Source organism: Panulirus ornatus, chromosome 57 (assembly GCF_036320965.1).
Source record: "Panulirus ornatus isolate Po-2019 chromosome 57, ASM3632096v1, whole genome shotgun sequence".
NCBI lineage: Eukaryota > Metazoa > Arthropoda > Malacostraca > Decapoda > Palinuridae > Panulirus > Panulirus ornatus.
Window position 1 is genome coordinate 30,452,200 of NC_092280.1, and position 14,304 is coordinate 30,466,503.

The following is a 14,304-nucleotide window of genomic DNA, read 5'->3' on the forward strand; positions in this document are numbered from 1 at the left end:
TTGTTCCAGTTGTGTAATGAAGTGCTGCACATTTGATGTTACTAATGAATTGTCAGGGTGTGACGTGACTGTGAGGTCATCTGCATATAAAAGGACTTTCTCACTAAGGTTTGGCTGAGGTAGTGAGGGGATCATGTAGGAAGAAATAGAAGAGTTGGAGAAAGAACTGCTCCTTAAGAGCTGAAATCATTGCGAGTAATTTTGGCACGTTAGCTGGCTTTGAAATTGGAATTACCAAACTCAACTTACATGAGGTGAAGTCCTGTTGTTGGAAAACTTGTCTGTGAAAGAATGTATCATTGTACTACATTCATTGTTCATATATCTCCATGTGTGACAGTGGTTTTGTTAAAACATTAACCACTGGTTAATGTTTTAACAAAACCACTGAAAGAAAAATGACCCATAGAGATCTCGTTGCTCAAATGCATGAGATTAAGGGTATTCAGTTAGTAATAAAAGTAATTTATATATAATGGGCTTCATAGCCAAGTGGCAAACATACCCAGCTTTCATGCTAGAGGCAGCAGGTCGAATCCTGCAGCAAGAGAATTTATGTCATTGAACAAGGATTTTGAGGACTCATCACTTTTATGTGGTTTTGAAGATATGGATCTAACATTTTCTTTTTCAGTTCCAGAAGAATGCTTCATTTTTATGCCTAATCATCTCATTCATCATTCAAACACCCGACTAGATTCCAGATTCCCAGCAAATATGGCACTCGCATCTAGTATAGAAAGTTAACTCTTTCTTTGCACTTAAAGGCTACTTTTGACCTCAATACAAAGTTCCTAGATGGTTTCATCTAAATAGTAATTTCTCTTTAGATACTACCATACGATCTAGGATAATCCATAAGCTGCAAGCTTCAAAGAGGTTTTGTAAATGCTCAATTTCTATTTTCATATCTGTAGTCTCCTACAAGGCAGATATTTATAAGATTCTCTCTGGAGATGATGTGTAATCCAGAAAATTTTGTTCCAAAAGCTACTAACATGAAATGAAGGCCATACAGAAACTACATAAATTTTACATGTATTTTTATTTATATAAAAGTTACCATTACAAACCAATGGTACACCATAGACTATAGACAAAATTTATATCAGTACTTCTACAGAACCTGTTGTAACAAACTGCAGACCCCAGCATCAGCATCAACAGTCAATGCTGAGGAACTGCAGAGTGGAGGAGATGCATAATTTAAATTTACATTTATAATACACATCACAGATTGAACAGTCTGACAATGGGATGTCAGACATCAGACCATTTGTTCCAGGACAGCAGTCACGTCCTCAAGACACTAAGGTCAACACTGCTTAAGCTCACTCATCAACCATTACAAACATATTGTCATTCTGGTTTAGTAAATATGAAATGTGAAGGCTTCATGGAATGTTTGACGATTAACTCCTGTAAATACAGGAAAGAAGTCCATGTCATCCACCCACTGACCTGCTGTCCATTTCTTTTTGTCCACTTGGAAATATGCTGCAGTAACTGCTATCATCCACTGGTATTATTATTATTCACAATCATACTTCCTGAATGCCCATATGGGGTAGTAGCCTGAAGAAGCCACTATTCCAAAAGACTCTACCACTCCTAGGCTGTGAGTGGCACTGATATTTGTGTCACAACACACCTGGATATGGGTGGGGTAGTTAAGGAACAAGGCTGACTGCAGGAACACCTGAGCACCCCACACCATACTCATTCCCAAGTAACACTGCCAACCTTTGTATTGAGAAAGGAAAGATAATCAATTAGTTTTACATACATTTGCAATCAGTTGTCTACAATTCATTTTATTTCTATATACTTTATCATCACTTCCCATGTTAAAGAGGTAGTGCCAGGAACAGAAGAAGAAAGGCCACATCCACTCACATACAGAGAAGGGAGCCAAGTGAAGATATTCCCTCTAAGACTCAGTCCTCTGTTCTTGGTGCTACCTCACTAATCTGAGAAGTGGCAAATATGTATAGAAAAGAAAAATCAATCACCATTTCCCATGTTAGCAAAGTAGCATTAAGAACAGACGTCTGAGCTTTTGAGGGAATATCCTCCCCTGGCCCCCTTCTCTGTTCCCTCTTTTGGAAAATTTAAAGCATGAGGGTTGGATTTCCAGCCTCCCACTCCCTCCCCTTTTAGTTGCCTTCTACGGCACGCTACAAATATGTGGGAAGTATTCTTTCTCCCCTATCCCTAGGATTAAACAGCAATAAAGTATTCCCTGCATGTTGTAAAAGGCAACTAAAAGGGGATGGAGCAGGTGGCTTGAAATCCTTCCCTCCCATTTTTACTTTTCCAAAAGAAGGAACAGAGAAGGGGGCCAAGTGAGGATATTCCCTCTAAGGCTCAGTCCTCTGTTCTTAATGCTACCTTACTAATGTGGGAAATGGTGATTATGTATCACTATACATTTATATTTATATATATTTTTATTATTATTCTTTGTCTGTCTCCCACATTAGCAAGGTAGCGCAAGGAAACAGACAAAGGAATGGACCAACCCACCCATACACACATACATACATTTATTTATTTATCTATTTTGCTTTGTCGCTGTCTACCGCGTTAGCGAGGTAGTGCAAGAAAACAGACAAAAGAAATGGCCAAACCAACCCACATACACATGTATATACATACACGTCCACACACGCAAATAATCATACCTATACATCTCAACATATATATACACACACAGACATATACATATACACACATGTATATAATTCATAATCTGCCTTTATTCATTCCCATCGCCACCCCGCCACATACATACATACACGGACATATACATACCTATACATTTCAACATGTACATACACAGACATACATATATACACATGTATATATTCATACATGCTGCCTTCTTCCATTCCTGCCACCATCCCGCCACACATGAAATGACACCCCCCCCTCCCCCTGCATGGTAGTGCTAGGAAAAGACAACAATGGCCACATTTGTTCACACTCATTCTCTAGCTGTCATGTGTAATGCACCTAAATCGCAGCTTCCTTTCCACATCCAGGCCCCACAAAACTTTCCATTGTTCTTTATTACACTTTGTTGCTGTCTCCCACGTTAGCGAGGTAGCACAAGGAAAAAGATGAAAGAATGGCCCAACCCACCCACATACACATGTATATACATAAATGCCCACATATGCACATATACATACATATGAACAAAGTGCATATGAATGCACACCTTCATAGAACATACAAACCTCCAACATCCAGGATCGAACCCAGGACCCCTGTGCAACAGGTGGGAGCGCTACCACTAGGCTATGATCGCCCCTATAGGGAAATAACTTCAAATACTATGTACTCGAATAAACTTCGTCTCACATTGGTTAGCAACGGGGTGTACACCGATCATTTCCCATCCGGCTCACACAGCCAGCAGATAGCAGGGGCAATCATAGCCTAGCAGTAGCGCTCCCTGGTTCGATCCTGGCTGTTGGAGGTTTGTATGTTCTATGAAGGTGCGCATTCATATGCACTTTGTTCGTATTCATATACCTCTGCGTAGTACAGTTAGGTTCGGTAAAATACTATCTGCTGGCTGTGTGAGCCTGATGGGAAATAACCAGTGTAGACACCTTTGCTCACCAACATGAGAAGGGTATTCGAGTACATAGTATTCGAAGTCATTTCCCTATAGGAGCGATCATACCCTAGCAGTAGCAATCCCGCCTGTTGCACAGGGGCCCCGGGTTCAATCCCGGCTGTTGGAGGTTTGTATGAGGTACACATACATATACACACAAGTACATATTCATCCATGTTGCCTTCATCCATTCACCCCGCCACATATTTTTTTATTTATTTTACTTAATCGCCATCTCATGCGTTAGTGAGGTATTGAGAGGAAATAGATGAAAGAATGGCCCAAACCCAACCACATACACATGTATTTATTATACTTAATCGCTGTTTCCTACATCAGCAAGGTACTGCTAGGAAACAGACGAAGAACAGCCCATCCACTTATGTGCATGAACATAGAAAGGAGACTTGTGTGCAGAATGGAAAAAGGTGAGAGCAAATGACGTAAGGGGAGTGGGGGAGGAATGGAATGTATTTAGGGAAGCAGTGATAGCTTGTGCAAAAGATGGCTGCAGCATGAGAAAGGTGGGAGGTGGGCAGATCAGAAAGGGTAGTGTGTGGTGGGATAAAGAGGTAAGATTGTTAGTGAAAGAGAAGGGAAGTGTTTGGACGATTTTTGCAGGGAAGTAGAGCGAATGAGTGGGAAATGTATAAAAGAAAGAGGCAGGAGGTCAAAAAGGTGCAAGAGGTGAAAAAGAGGGCATATGAGAGTTGGGGTGAGAGTATCATTAATTTTTTGGGAAGTTAAATAGATGTTTTGGAAGGAGGTAAATAAAGTGCATAAGACAAGAGAACAGATGGAAACATCAGTGAAGGGGGGGTAATGGGGAGGTAATAACAATTAGTGGTGAAGTGAGAAGACAGAGTGAGAATTTTGAAGGTTTGTTGAATGTGTTTGGTGACAGAGAGGAAGATATAGGGAGTTTTGGTCAAGGTGGTGTGCGAAGTGAAGGGTCAGGGAGAATGGTTTGGTAAACAGAGAGGAGGTAGTGAAAGCTTTACAGATGATGAAAGCCGGCAAGGCAGCGGGTTTGGATGGTATTGCTGAGGAATTTATGAAAAAAGGGGTGAGTGTGTTGTTGACTGACTGGTAAGAATATTCAATGTATGTATGGTTCATGGTGAAGTGCCCGAGGATTAGTGGAATGCATGCATAGTGCCACTGTACAAAGGCAAAGGGGATAAAGGTGAGTGTTCATATTACTGAGGTATAAGTTTGTTGAGTATTCCTGGGAAGTTATATGGGAGGGTATTGATTGAGAGGGTAAAGGCATTTACAGATCATCAGATTGGGGAAGAGCAGTGTGGTTTCAGAAGTGGTAGAGGATGTGTGAATCAGGTGTTTGCTTTGAAGAATGTATGTGAGAAATACTTAAAAAACAGATGGATTTGTATGTAGCATTTATGGATCTGGAGAAAGCATATGATAGTTGCTCTGTGGAAGGTACTAAGAGTGTGGGAGATAAGTTGCTAGAAGCAGTGAAAAGTTTTTATCGAGGATGTAAGGCACGTGTACGAGTAGGAAGAGAGGTAAAGGATTGGTTCCCAGAGGTGTGTGAAGTCTCAATGGTTGTTTGTTTATGGATGGGGTTGTTAGGGAGGTGAATGTGAGTTTTGGAGACAGGGGCAAGTATGCAGTCTGTTGTGCGTTGAAGAATGTGTGGAAGGTAATCTCGGAGCAGAAATGGGCATGTTTAAAAGAATGGTAGTTCCAACAATGTTATATGGTTGCGAAGGATGGGCCATAGATAGGGTTGTGCGGAGGAGGTTGGATGTGATGGGAATGAAATGTTTGAGGACAATATGTGAGGTGGTTCGATCAAGTAAGTAATGAAAGGGTAAGAGAGATGTGTGGTAATAAAAAGTGTGTGGTTGAGAGAGCAGAAGAGGGTGTATTGAAATGGTTTAGTCACATGGAGAGGGTGAAAGAGGAAAAAGTGACAAAGAGGATACATGTGTCAGAGGTGGAGGGAACGAGAAGTAGGAGACCAAATTGGAGGTGGAAGGATGGAGTGAAGGGGATTTTGAGAAATTGGGGCCTGAACACACAGGAGGGTGAAAGGCATGCAAAGAATAGAGTGAACTGGAACAATGTGGTATACTGGGGTCAACATGCTGTCAATGGACTGAACCAGGGCATGTGAAGCGTCTGAGTTAAACCATGGAAAGTTTTGTGGGGCCTGGATGTGGAAAGGGAGCTGTGTTTTTGGTGCATTACATATGACAGCTAGAAACTTAGTGTGAACAAATGTGACCTTTGTTGTCTTTTCCCAGCGCTACCTCATGCGCACATGGGGGGAGGGGGATGCCTTTTCATGTGTGGCAGGGTGGTGACGGGAATGGATGAAGGCAGCAAGTATGAATATGTACATGTGTATATATGTATATGTCTGTGTATGTATATGAATGTATATGTTGAAATGTATAGGTATGTATATATATGTGCGTGTGTGGATGTTTATGTATATACACGTGTATGTGGGAGGGTTGGGCCATCCTTTCGTCTGTTTCCTTGTGCTACCTCACCAATGTGGGAGACAGCTATATAAAGTATAATAAGTGAATAAATATAAAAATAACTTAAAACAAATAAGCCATTAAGAAAACTTTAGAAATTCAACTTACTATGGTGTTGATGAAAGTGGTCATGTAACACGACCAGTGTTGTTGTATCGGTGGGCATGGTCAATATGGGGAACCATTAGACCTCTAGTAGATGGAACAGATCCTGGAGTTAACCCAGATACAGAAAGATTGAACAGACCAAACAGCTGTGACAGAGCTTCTCGAACACCATCTGACAGTAACCCTTTGTCACCTTCGCTATTACCATACAGAGCTGTAAAATGAAAATTGTTTATTTTCTCTTCTTTTTAAAATGCTTGATTACCTTCCCTTCCCTATCAGGGTAGCATCAGGAAAATAATGGTGATATTTGCACAAATCCAGTCTCTAACTTTCCTGTATATTGTACTGACTACCAACCATACCAAGTTTATAGGCCACTCTATGATTCATTTTGACCAATTAATATGATCTAGTTCAGTGCATAGACATCACTTCCCCAACCTTACCCCACTTCTAACATGAGACTCACATACAGTTTAGCTAATGAACTAAAATTACTTTATAATATAGTTTGTTCCAGTATCATCAAACAATAAACTTTCACATAAACTACAACCTCTTCAGAAAGAGAGATATGTAAAAAAGACACATCAAATCATGTAAAAGAATGGTTTTGTACTTCATAATGCTTCTCAATTTTAGGCCTGCTGGCCACTTGAGAAGGAAATTCACAGGATGATTGTGATGAACTGATACCATGAGTTTGTCACCAACTAATGCACCAAGTGAGAACACATGGAAAAGCAATGTGGTATACATGTGGGGAGCATAAGATGTCAATGGGCCAAGTCAGGGCATATCAAGTAACCAAGGTAAACTATGGAGTAGTCTTAAGGATAGGAGTACCTGATACTGGTACAATATACATGGCAGCTAAAGACTGGATGTATGCAAGACAGGAATTAGGCCCCAAAGACCTTTCCATGGACTCCCCTGACTGCTTTGTATGCACTGCTTTAGCCCACTGACAGCACATTGACCCCTGTATACCACACTGCTCCAATTCACAGATTCACTTTCTCCCTTTCACACCTCACATGCTCTTGCAAGTTTTGGCCATAAACACTTCAAGGAATCTTTCACTTCATCCATCCATCTCCTTGGTTTCCCCTTTCCCTTGCTCCCTCCACTTATAAAATGTATACCCTCTAAATTACCCTCTTCTCACTTATACTTTCTATAAGTGCAAACCATTTCAGCACACCCTCTTCATATATATATACCACACATCTCTTTTACCCTTTCATTACTTACTCGATCAAACCACCTCACACCACATATTGTCCTCAACCATTTTATTTCAAACACATCCATCCTCTATACAACCCTATCTACAGCCCATGCCTCACAACAACATAACATTGTTGGAACCACTATTCCTTCAAACATACCCATTTTTGCTCTCTGAGATAACGTTCTTGCCTTCCACACATTCTTCAACACTCCCAGACCATTCACCCCCTCCCCCACCCTGTGACTCACTTCCACTTCCATGGTTCCATCTGCTGCCCAATCCACTCCTAGACATCTAAAACACTTCACTCCCTCCAGTTTATCTCCATTCAAACTTCCCTCTCAATTTACTTGTCCCTCAATCCTACCAAACCTAATAACGTTGCTCTTATTCACATTTCCTCTCAGCTTTCTTCTTTCTCACACTTTACCAAACTTAGTCACCAACTTCTACATTTTCTCACCCAAATCAGCCACCAGCTCTGTATCATCAGTGAACAACTGACTTACTTTCCAAGCCCTCTCATCAACAACATACTTGCCCCTCTCTCCAAAACTCTTGCATTCACCTCCCTAACAACCCCATCCATAAACAAATTAAACAACTATGGAGATATCTCGCACCCCTGCCGCAAACCAACATTCAGTGGGAACCAATCACTTTCCTCTCTTTACATCCTTGGTAAAAACATTTCACTGCTTCTAGCAACTTACCTCCCACACTATATACTCTTAATACCTTCCACAAAGCAATCCCTATTAACCCTATCATATGCCTTCTGCAGATCCATAAATGCACATACAAATCCATCTGTTTTTCTAAGTATTTCTCACATATATTCTCTAAGGCACTCTACCACTTCTGAAACAACACTTGTATTTAGCATAAAAGTAGGACAGGCAGTACACAAACCAGATGGGGTAACGATGGGCTCATTTGGCTCAATTGTTACTTCGCTCACATCAACCACTGCCGAGTCACCACGCATCCGTTGCTCTCGTGCTGTGGCTGCTAAAAGTATAGCAGCATTAAATCGCTCTAGCAGTCGACGTATACCTAAATCCATCTGTAAATAACACAGTTAGGTCAGTTCTGGTTTGCTTTTAATGACGAAAATCTCTCTTGGTTGGGAAATGTTCTAATAATGCCCTAAAAGCTCACATGCTGTTTACAGCAACACTTCTATCTGAGATCTTCAATTCTGTTCCAAATTAAGTAAGTGGATCAACCACATAGCCTCTCACTTCAACCACACACATACTCAAACTATGTCAAGTTTTCATCCACTGATGATGATAATGATAATATAACCTTATCTTCAGCAGATGGAGTTCAGTCATATATAAACAAAAAAGATAAAATGATAAACCTACATTCTGCTGAAATGATGGTGAGCACATTTTTGAACGAGGAATGCCAACATTCATGAATAAATTCAGAATGTTTCCTTTTTCCTTTTCATTCATCACCATGTTCACTTTACAGAAGACAAGACAAACTTATCTTCCATACACTAAAATCAATCCCAAATTTACTTAAAAGGCCATCTTCACTACATCCTTCACTTCACATGTCAAAGACAATATTTTCATTATCCTCATCTTCAATTAACCCTTATCTTCTGGGCATCCTCATCTTCAAAACACCCTGACACCATTGGCCTTTGACTGGAAACTGATAACTCTGGTTATTCAATTTAGTCCATATTGGTCAGGTCAAACACTATCTTCACTACACCCTTAACACCAACGGACTTTAGAGAACATGCATTTCCCCCTGACCCCTGTGGTTCAAGTCAAATGCATCTTCAATACATAACAAGATTAGGGTGCTGTTGGGAATAAAAAAGAAAAAATTATGTTTTCCTTTTACAGAAGCAGATATGAGAAATATGTTCAAATTTGTAAAAGTACTTGCCTGTTCACTCATCAGAGCAGCTAGCTGACCAAAAACTACAGTCTGGCGAGTATTAATCTGGTGTGCTAGATGATAAAGCGGGCGGTAGATTGGGTGTGACTCATCATGAGTTACAGGTGGGGTGTTATATCGATGAGCAGCCTGGGGTGGGGTAAGGCTGTCCCCAGCTGCTACACCTGGGGGCGTGTGTGAGCTTGGACCTCGGTAATGTAATGCTGATGGCCTGGGCGAGTTACTAGTTGAAGTTGGCAGGCTATTGCTTACATAACCTTCCCCTGTATTAACCTCATGACGTCGTCCATCAAGACTCCCTTCATCAAGCCCAGCTCTGTACACTGGGCGTTGATCTTTATGAGGGCCTGTAAAACCTTGTGGGCCACCTATAGGTCCCAACTGTTTCCCAGGAAGAACCTGGGGGCCTAAAACACCAATTGCTGCTTCTTGCTGCTCCTTAAGCTGACGTCTTCTCCTTTTACTCCACAATTCATGACAATCTTGATACTTTGGTAAAGGAGGTGGTTCCATTCTGTAACACAAAATAATACAAGAAAAGCATCATAAGACTATACTTATATTCTATATCTCTGATGCCTGTTCCACCTGGAACTCCCTTATTGGGATGAAATGCAAATGATTGGGAGAAAAATGAAGGGTACAAGGGTAAGTATGGAAGTGATGACAAGATTAAAGGACAGCACAGTTCTCCTGACCCTGACCTACGCAGCCAAAACATGCACATGGAATGAGTCACAAAGGTCTGGAATCCATGCCGTGAAAATGAGCTACTTGAGAGGAGCATGCGATATGACTTCATGAAATGAAGAAAGAAATGAATAGGTGTACGAGAGATGAGGTATGGCAGGGAATGCTAAGATAATGAACTGTGGAATTGTAAAGTGGGTAGCATGTAGTACTTTACAGTGGTCTGGGTATGTGGAAAGAATCCAAAATGGAGAGTTTACAAGGAAAGTGTAGGACAGTATGATTAAAGGGGTTAGTATGAGAGGACGACTACACCTAACATGGGGAAATAGAAAGGAAGATTACGAGGAGAGAAACGGAGAATGAATGCATAGGACAGTGTATGTGAGGGAGGCTTGTAAGGATAGGAATAAAAGGAGACTTTTTTGCCATGGCCATCCCCCTTGACTGGGGTTCCCTGATGGAACGGCCATCAGAGAAAAAGATAAACAGCAGGGAAAGAATGAGAACAAGGATCTGTCAAAAGTGGTGGGAGCAAGGGACAGGAGAAGACTGTAAAGATGGAAGGAATGACTGAAGAGTCTCTGAGATGTCAAGGCCTGGACATGCAGTACGATTTGGAGTATCCATGTGACTGAATAATTGGATCAATATGATATACAGAAAGTAAATGACATACTTTTAATGGGCTAATATTTTGAGGGTAATCACAAGACAGTTTGTGGGGCTTCGTTGTGGATAGTGGGCAGCAGTTTCAGTGTAATATACATAACACTAGAAGACTGAATGAGGATAAATGTTAGCACTGTTCATCTATTCCAGGTTCTACAATGATGAAGCAGGACACTGCACACCATGTATAAAGTACCAATGATAATAAACATGTGATAATATCTGATTAAGAATAAAAAGTGTGAAAATTACAAAATTTAAAAACATAAATACTTACATGTCTGGATCAACATTCTTCAGCCAGGTACTATTGAGGGCATTCTCTGCACAGATACGCTTGGATGGATCTAATTTCAGCATCTGATCTAAGAGCTCCAAAGCAGGTTGAGGCATTTTGTCTTTAAAATCTTCCATTATCCTCCGACGGTATGTCTTTTTGGGCTTCATAGTTCCCCAGCCAGGTAACTTTACTATATCTGGCCAATCATTTGGTGAAGGTGTACCACAAACTCGAGATATTACATCCAACTGCATGGCTTCAGTACTAGCCTATAAATACATCAACAGCAAAAATAACAATCATGTTTTACAGTATTTGAAAGCTTGTATTGCTATACTATACTACAATCAAAATGATTCAGCTCATGTCTTTCCCAATAACTTTTTAATACTTAATTGCTGCTTCCAGCATCAGCTAGGTGGCACAAGGAAACAGAAGAAGAATGGCCCAACCACCCACATATACATTTTTTTTTTTCATACTATTCGCCATTACCCGCATTAGCGAGGTAGCGCTAAGAGCAGAGGACTGGGCCTTTGAGGGAATCCTCACCTGGTCCCCTCCTCTGTTCCTTCTTTTGGAAAATTAAAAAAAAAAAAAAATGAGAGGGGAGGATTTCAAGCCCCCGCTCCCTTCCCTTTTAGTCGCCTTCTACGACACGCAGGGAATATGTGGGAAGTATTCTTTCTCCCCTATCCCCAGGGATACATACACATACACATATATATACATAATCATGACCTGTCATATTTTAAAAAACAGGATTTTCACTTCCCTCTAGAATTCATAAATACTTTCCCTTCTCTTTTTTTCTCCCCTTTCATTACCCTCTCTATATTGCAATTAACACCCAGCTTTGATAAAAACTTCAGAGGGAGAGAGTCAAGTCCTTGACTGTAATTTTTCAATACATCACTTTCTACAAGGACAGTTACAATGGATATTATTCCATTGAGATTTTGCTAATGTTGCACTGATATTCAAAACAGGTAACAAGCCCCTGCCCTGAATTGCTGCCCAATCAGGTTCACATCTGTAGTAGGTAAACTTACTGAAACTATCAGTTGTGGCAAAACTGTAAATCATTCAAAGGATCATCACTTCATAAATGATTCTCAGACTGGATTTTGATGATATTGTTCACTTCAGAAAAATCTGCTTCATTTCTTTGAACATAATAACATGTATGGCAAAAGTAAAGATGATGTTATCCACTTGATTTTCAAAAAGCATTCAATAAAGTTCCACATCAAGGGTTACTAGCAAAAGTTAAGCTCCGTAGTATAAAGGTGGTTATACTTAGCTGCTTAGGTAACTTGTAAACCGACCATAAACAAAGAGCTGTGATTAACAATCAAGCCTCAGAATGGTTAAATATATCAAGAGGTGTAACACATGGATCAGTCTTGAGACCAGTTCTCTTTCTCAAATATATTAATGATAATGGGCCGTACTGTAATACAACAAAATTAGCAGATATTAAGCTTGGACATGAATGTAAAACATAAGTTGCATGTCTGCAGCTTCAAACTGACACAAAATAGTGCAACCATAACAATCACTGACTGTCTAGGAAACACACACACACACACTTACAACACCTTCAAAGTGAAACAAAGATCCTCCCAGTACAGTCCCACCTTAACATGCTCAGCAATCAATTCTATGCAAAACCACGACCCCCCTCCGACCAAACTACTCTGTAACTAATCACCAACCTCAAAGTAGAAGTTAAAAGCTTACCACTGTCTCACACTAAGTAACCTTTACTTACTGATCCCTCATCCATAACACATACAATTCGCTCACACTCAGACTCTAGCTGTCATGTAATAATGCACTGAAACCACAGCTCCCTTTCCACATCCAGGCCCCATACAACTTTCCATGGTTTACCCCAGACACTTCACATGCCCTGGTTCAATCCACTGACAGCACGTCAACCCCGGTATACCACATCGTTCCAATTCACTCTATTCCTTGCACGCCTTTCACCCTCCTGCATGTTCAGGCCCCGATCACGCAAAATCTTTTTCACTCCATCTTTCCACCTCCAATTTGGTCTCCCACTTCTCGTTCCCTCCATCTCTGACACATATATCCTCTTGGTCAATCTTTCCTCACTCATTCTCTCCACGTGACCAAACCATTTCAAAACACCCTCTTCTACTCTCTCAACCACACTCTTTTTACTTCCACACATCTCTCTTACCCTTACATTACTTACTCGATCACACCATCTCACACCACATATTGTCCTCAAACATCTCATTTCCAGTACATCCACCCTCCTGTACATAACTCTATCCATAGCCCATGCCTCGCAACCATACAACATTGATGGAACCACTATTCCTTCAAACATACCTATTTTTGCTTTCCGAGATAATGTTCTCGACTTCCACACATTCTTCAAGGCTCCCAGAATTTTCGCCCCCTCCCCCACCCTATGATTCACTTCCGCTTCCATGGTTCCATCTGCTGCCAGATCCACTCCCAGATATCTAAAACACTTTACTTCCTCCAGTTTTTCTCCATTCAAACTTACATCCCAATTGACTTGACCCTCAATCCTACTGTACCTAATAACCTTGCTCTTATTCACATTTACTCTCAACTTTCTTCTTTCACACACTTTACCAAACTCAGTCACCAGTTTCTGCAGTTTCTCACATGAATCAGCCACCAGCACTGTATCATCAGCAAACAACAACTGACTCACTTCCCAAGCTCTCTCATCCACAACAGACTGCATACTTGCCCATCTTTCCAAAACTCTTGCATTCACCTCCCTAACAACCCCATCCATAAACAAATTAAACAACCATGGAGACATCACACACCCCTGCCGCAAACCTACATTCACTGAGAACCAATCACTTTCCTCTCTTCCTACACGTACCCATGCCTTACATCCTCAATAAAAACTTTTCACTGCTTCTAACAACTTGCCTCCCACACCATATATTCTTAATACCTTCCAAAGAGCATCTCTATCAACTCTTATCATATATGCCTTCTCCAGATCCATAAATGCTACATACAAATCCATTTGCTTTTCTAAGTATTTCTCACATACACTCTTCAAAGCAAACACCTGATCAACACATCCTCTACCACTTCTGAAACCACACTGCTCTTCCCCAATCTGATGCTCTGTACATGCCTTCACCCTCTCAATCAATACCCTCCCGTATAATTTACCAGAATACTCAACAATCTTATACCTCTGTAATTTGAGCAC

At 40.8% G+C, this 14,304-nt stretch overlaps 1 protein-coding gene across 2 annotated transcripts in view; it reads right to left on the minus strand.

Moving 5' to 3' along the window:
- Positions 1-1,028: 1,028 nt before the first annotated feature.
- The window catches only part of Cdk12 (Cyclin-dependent kinase 12), a 65,171-nt gene continuing 51,895 nt past the window's right edge, over positions 1,029-14,304 (minus strand). For both annotated transcript variants that reach the window (XM_071695012.1, XM_071695013.1), the window contains exons 8-12: positions 11,058-11,329; positions 9,407-9,932; positions 8,402-8,555; positions 6,253-6,466; positions 1,029-1,743 (exon numbers count right to left, since the gene is read on the minus strand). In XM_071695012.1, coding sequence (XP_071551113.1) covers positions 6,273-6,466; positions 8,402-8,555; positions 9,407-9,932; positions 11,058-11,329 — 1,146 coding nt within the window. In that variant the 3' untranslated portion in view covers positions 1,029-1,743; positions 6,253-6,272. The remainder of the gene's footprint in view (positions 1,744-6,252; positions 6,467-8,401; positions 8,556-9,406; positions 9,933-11,057; positions 11,330-14,304) is intronic.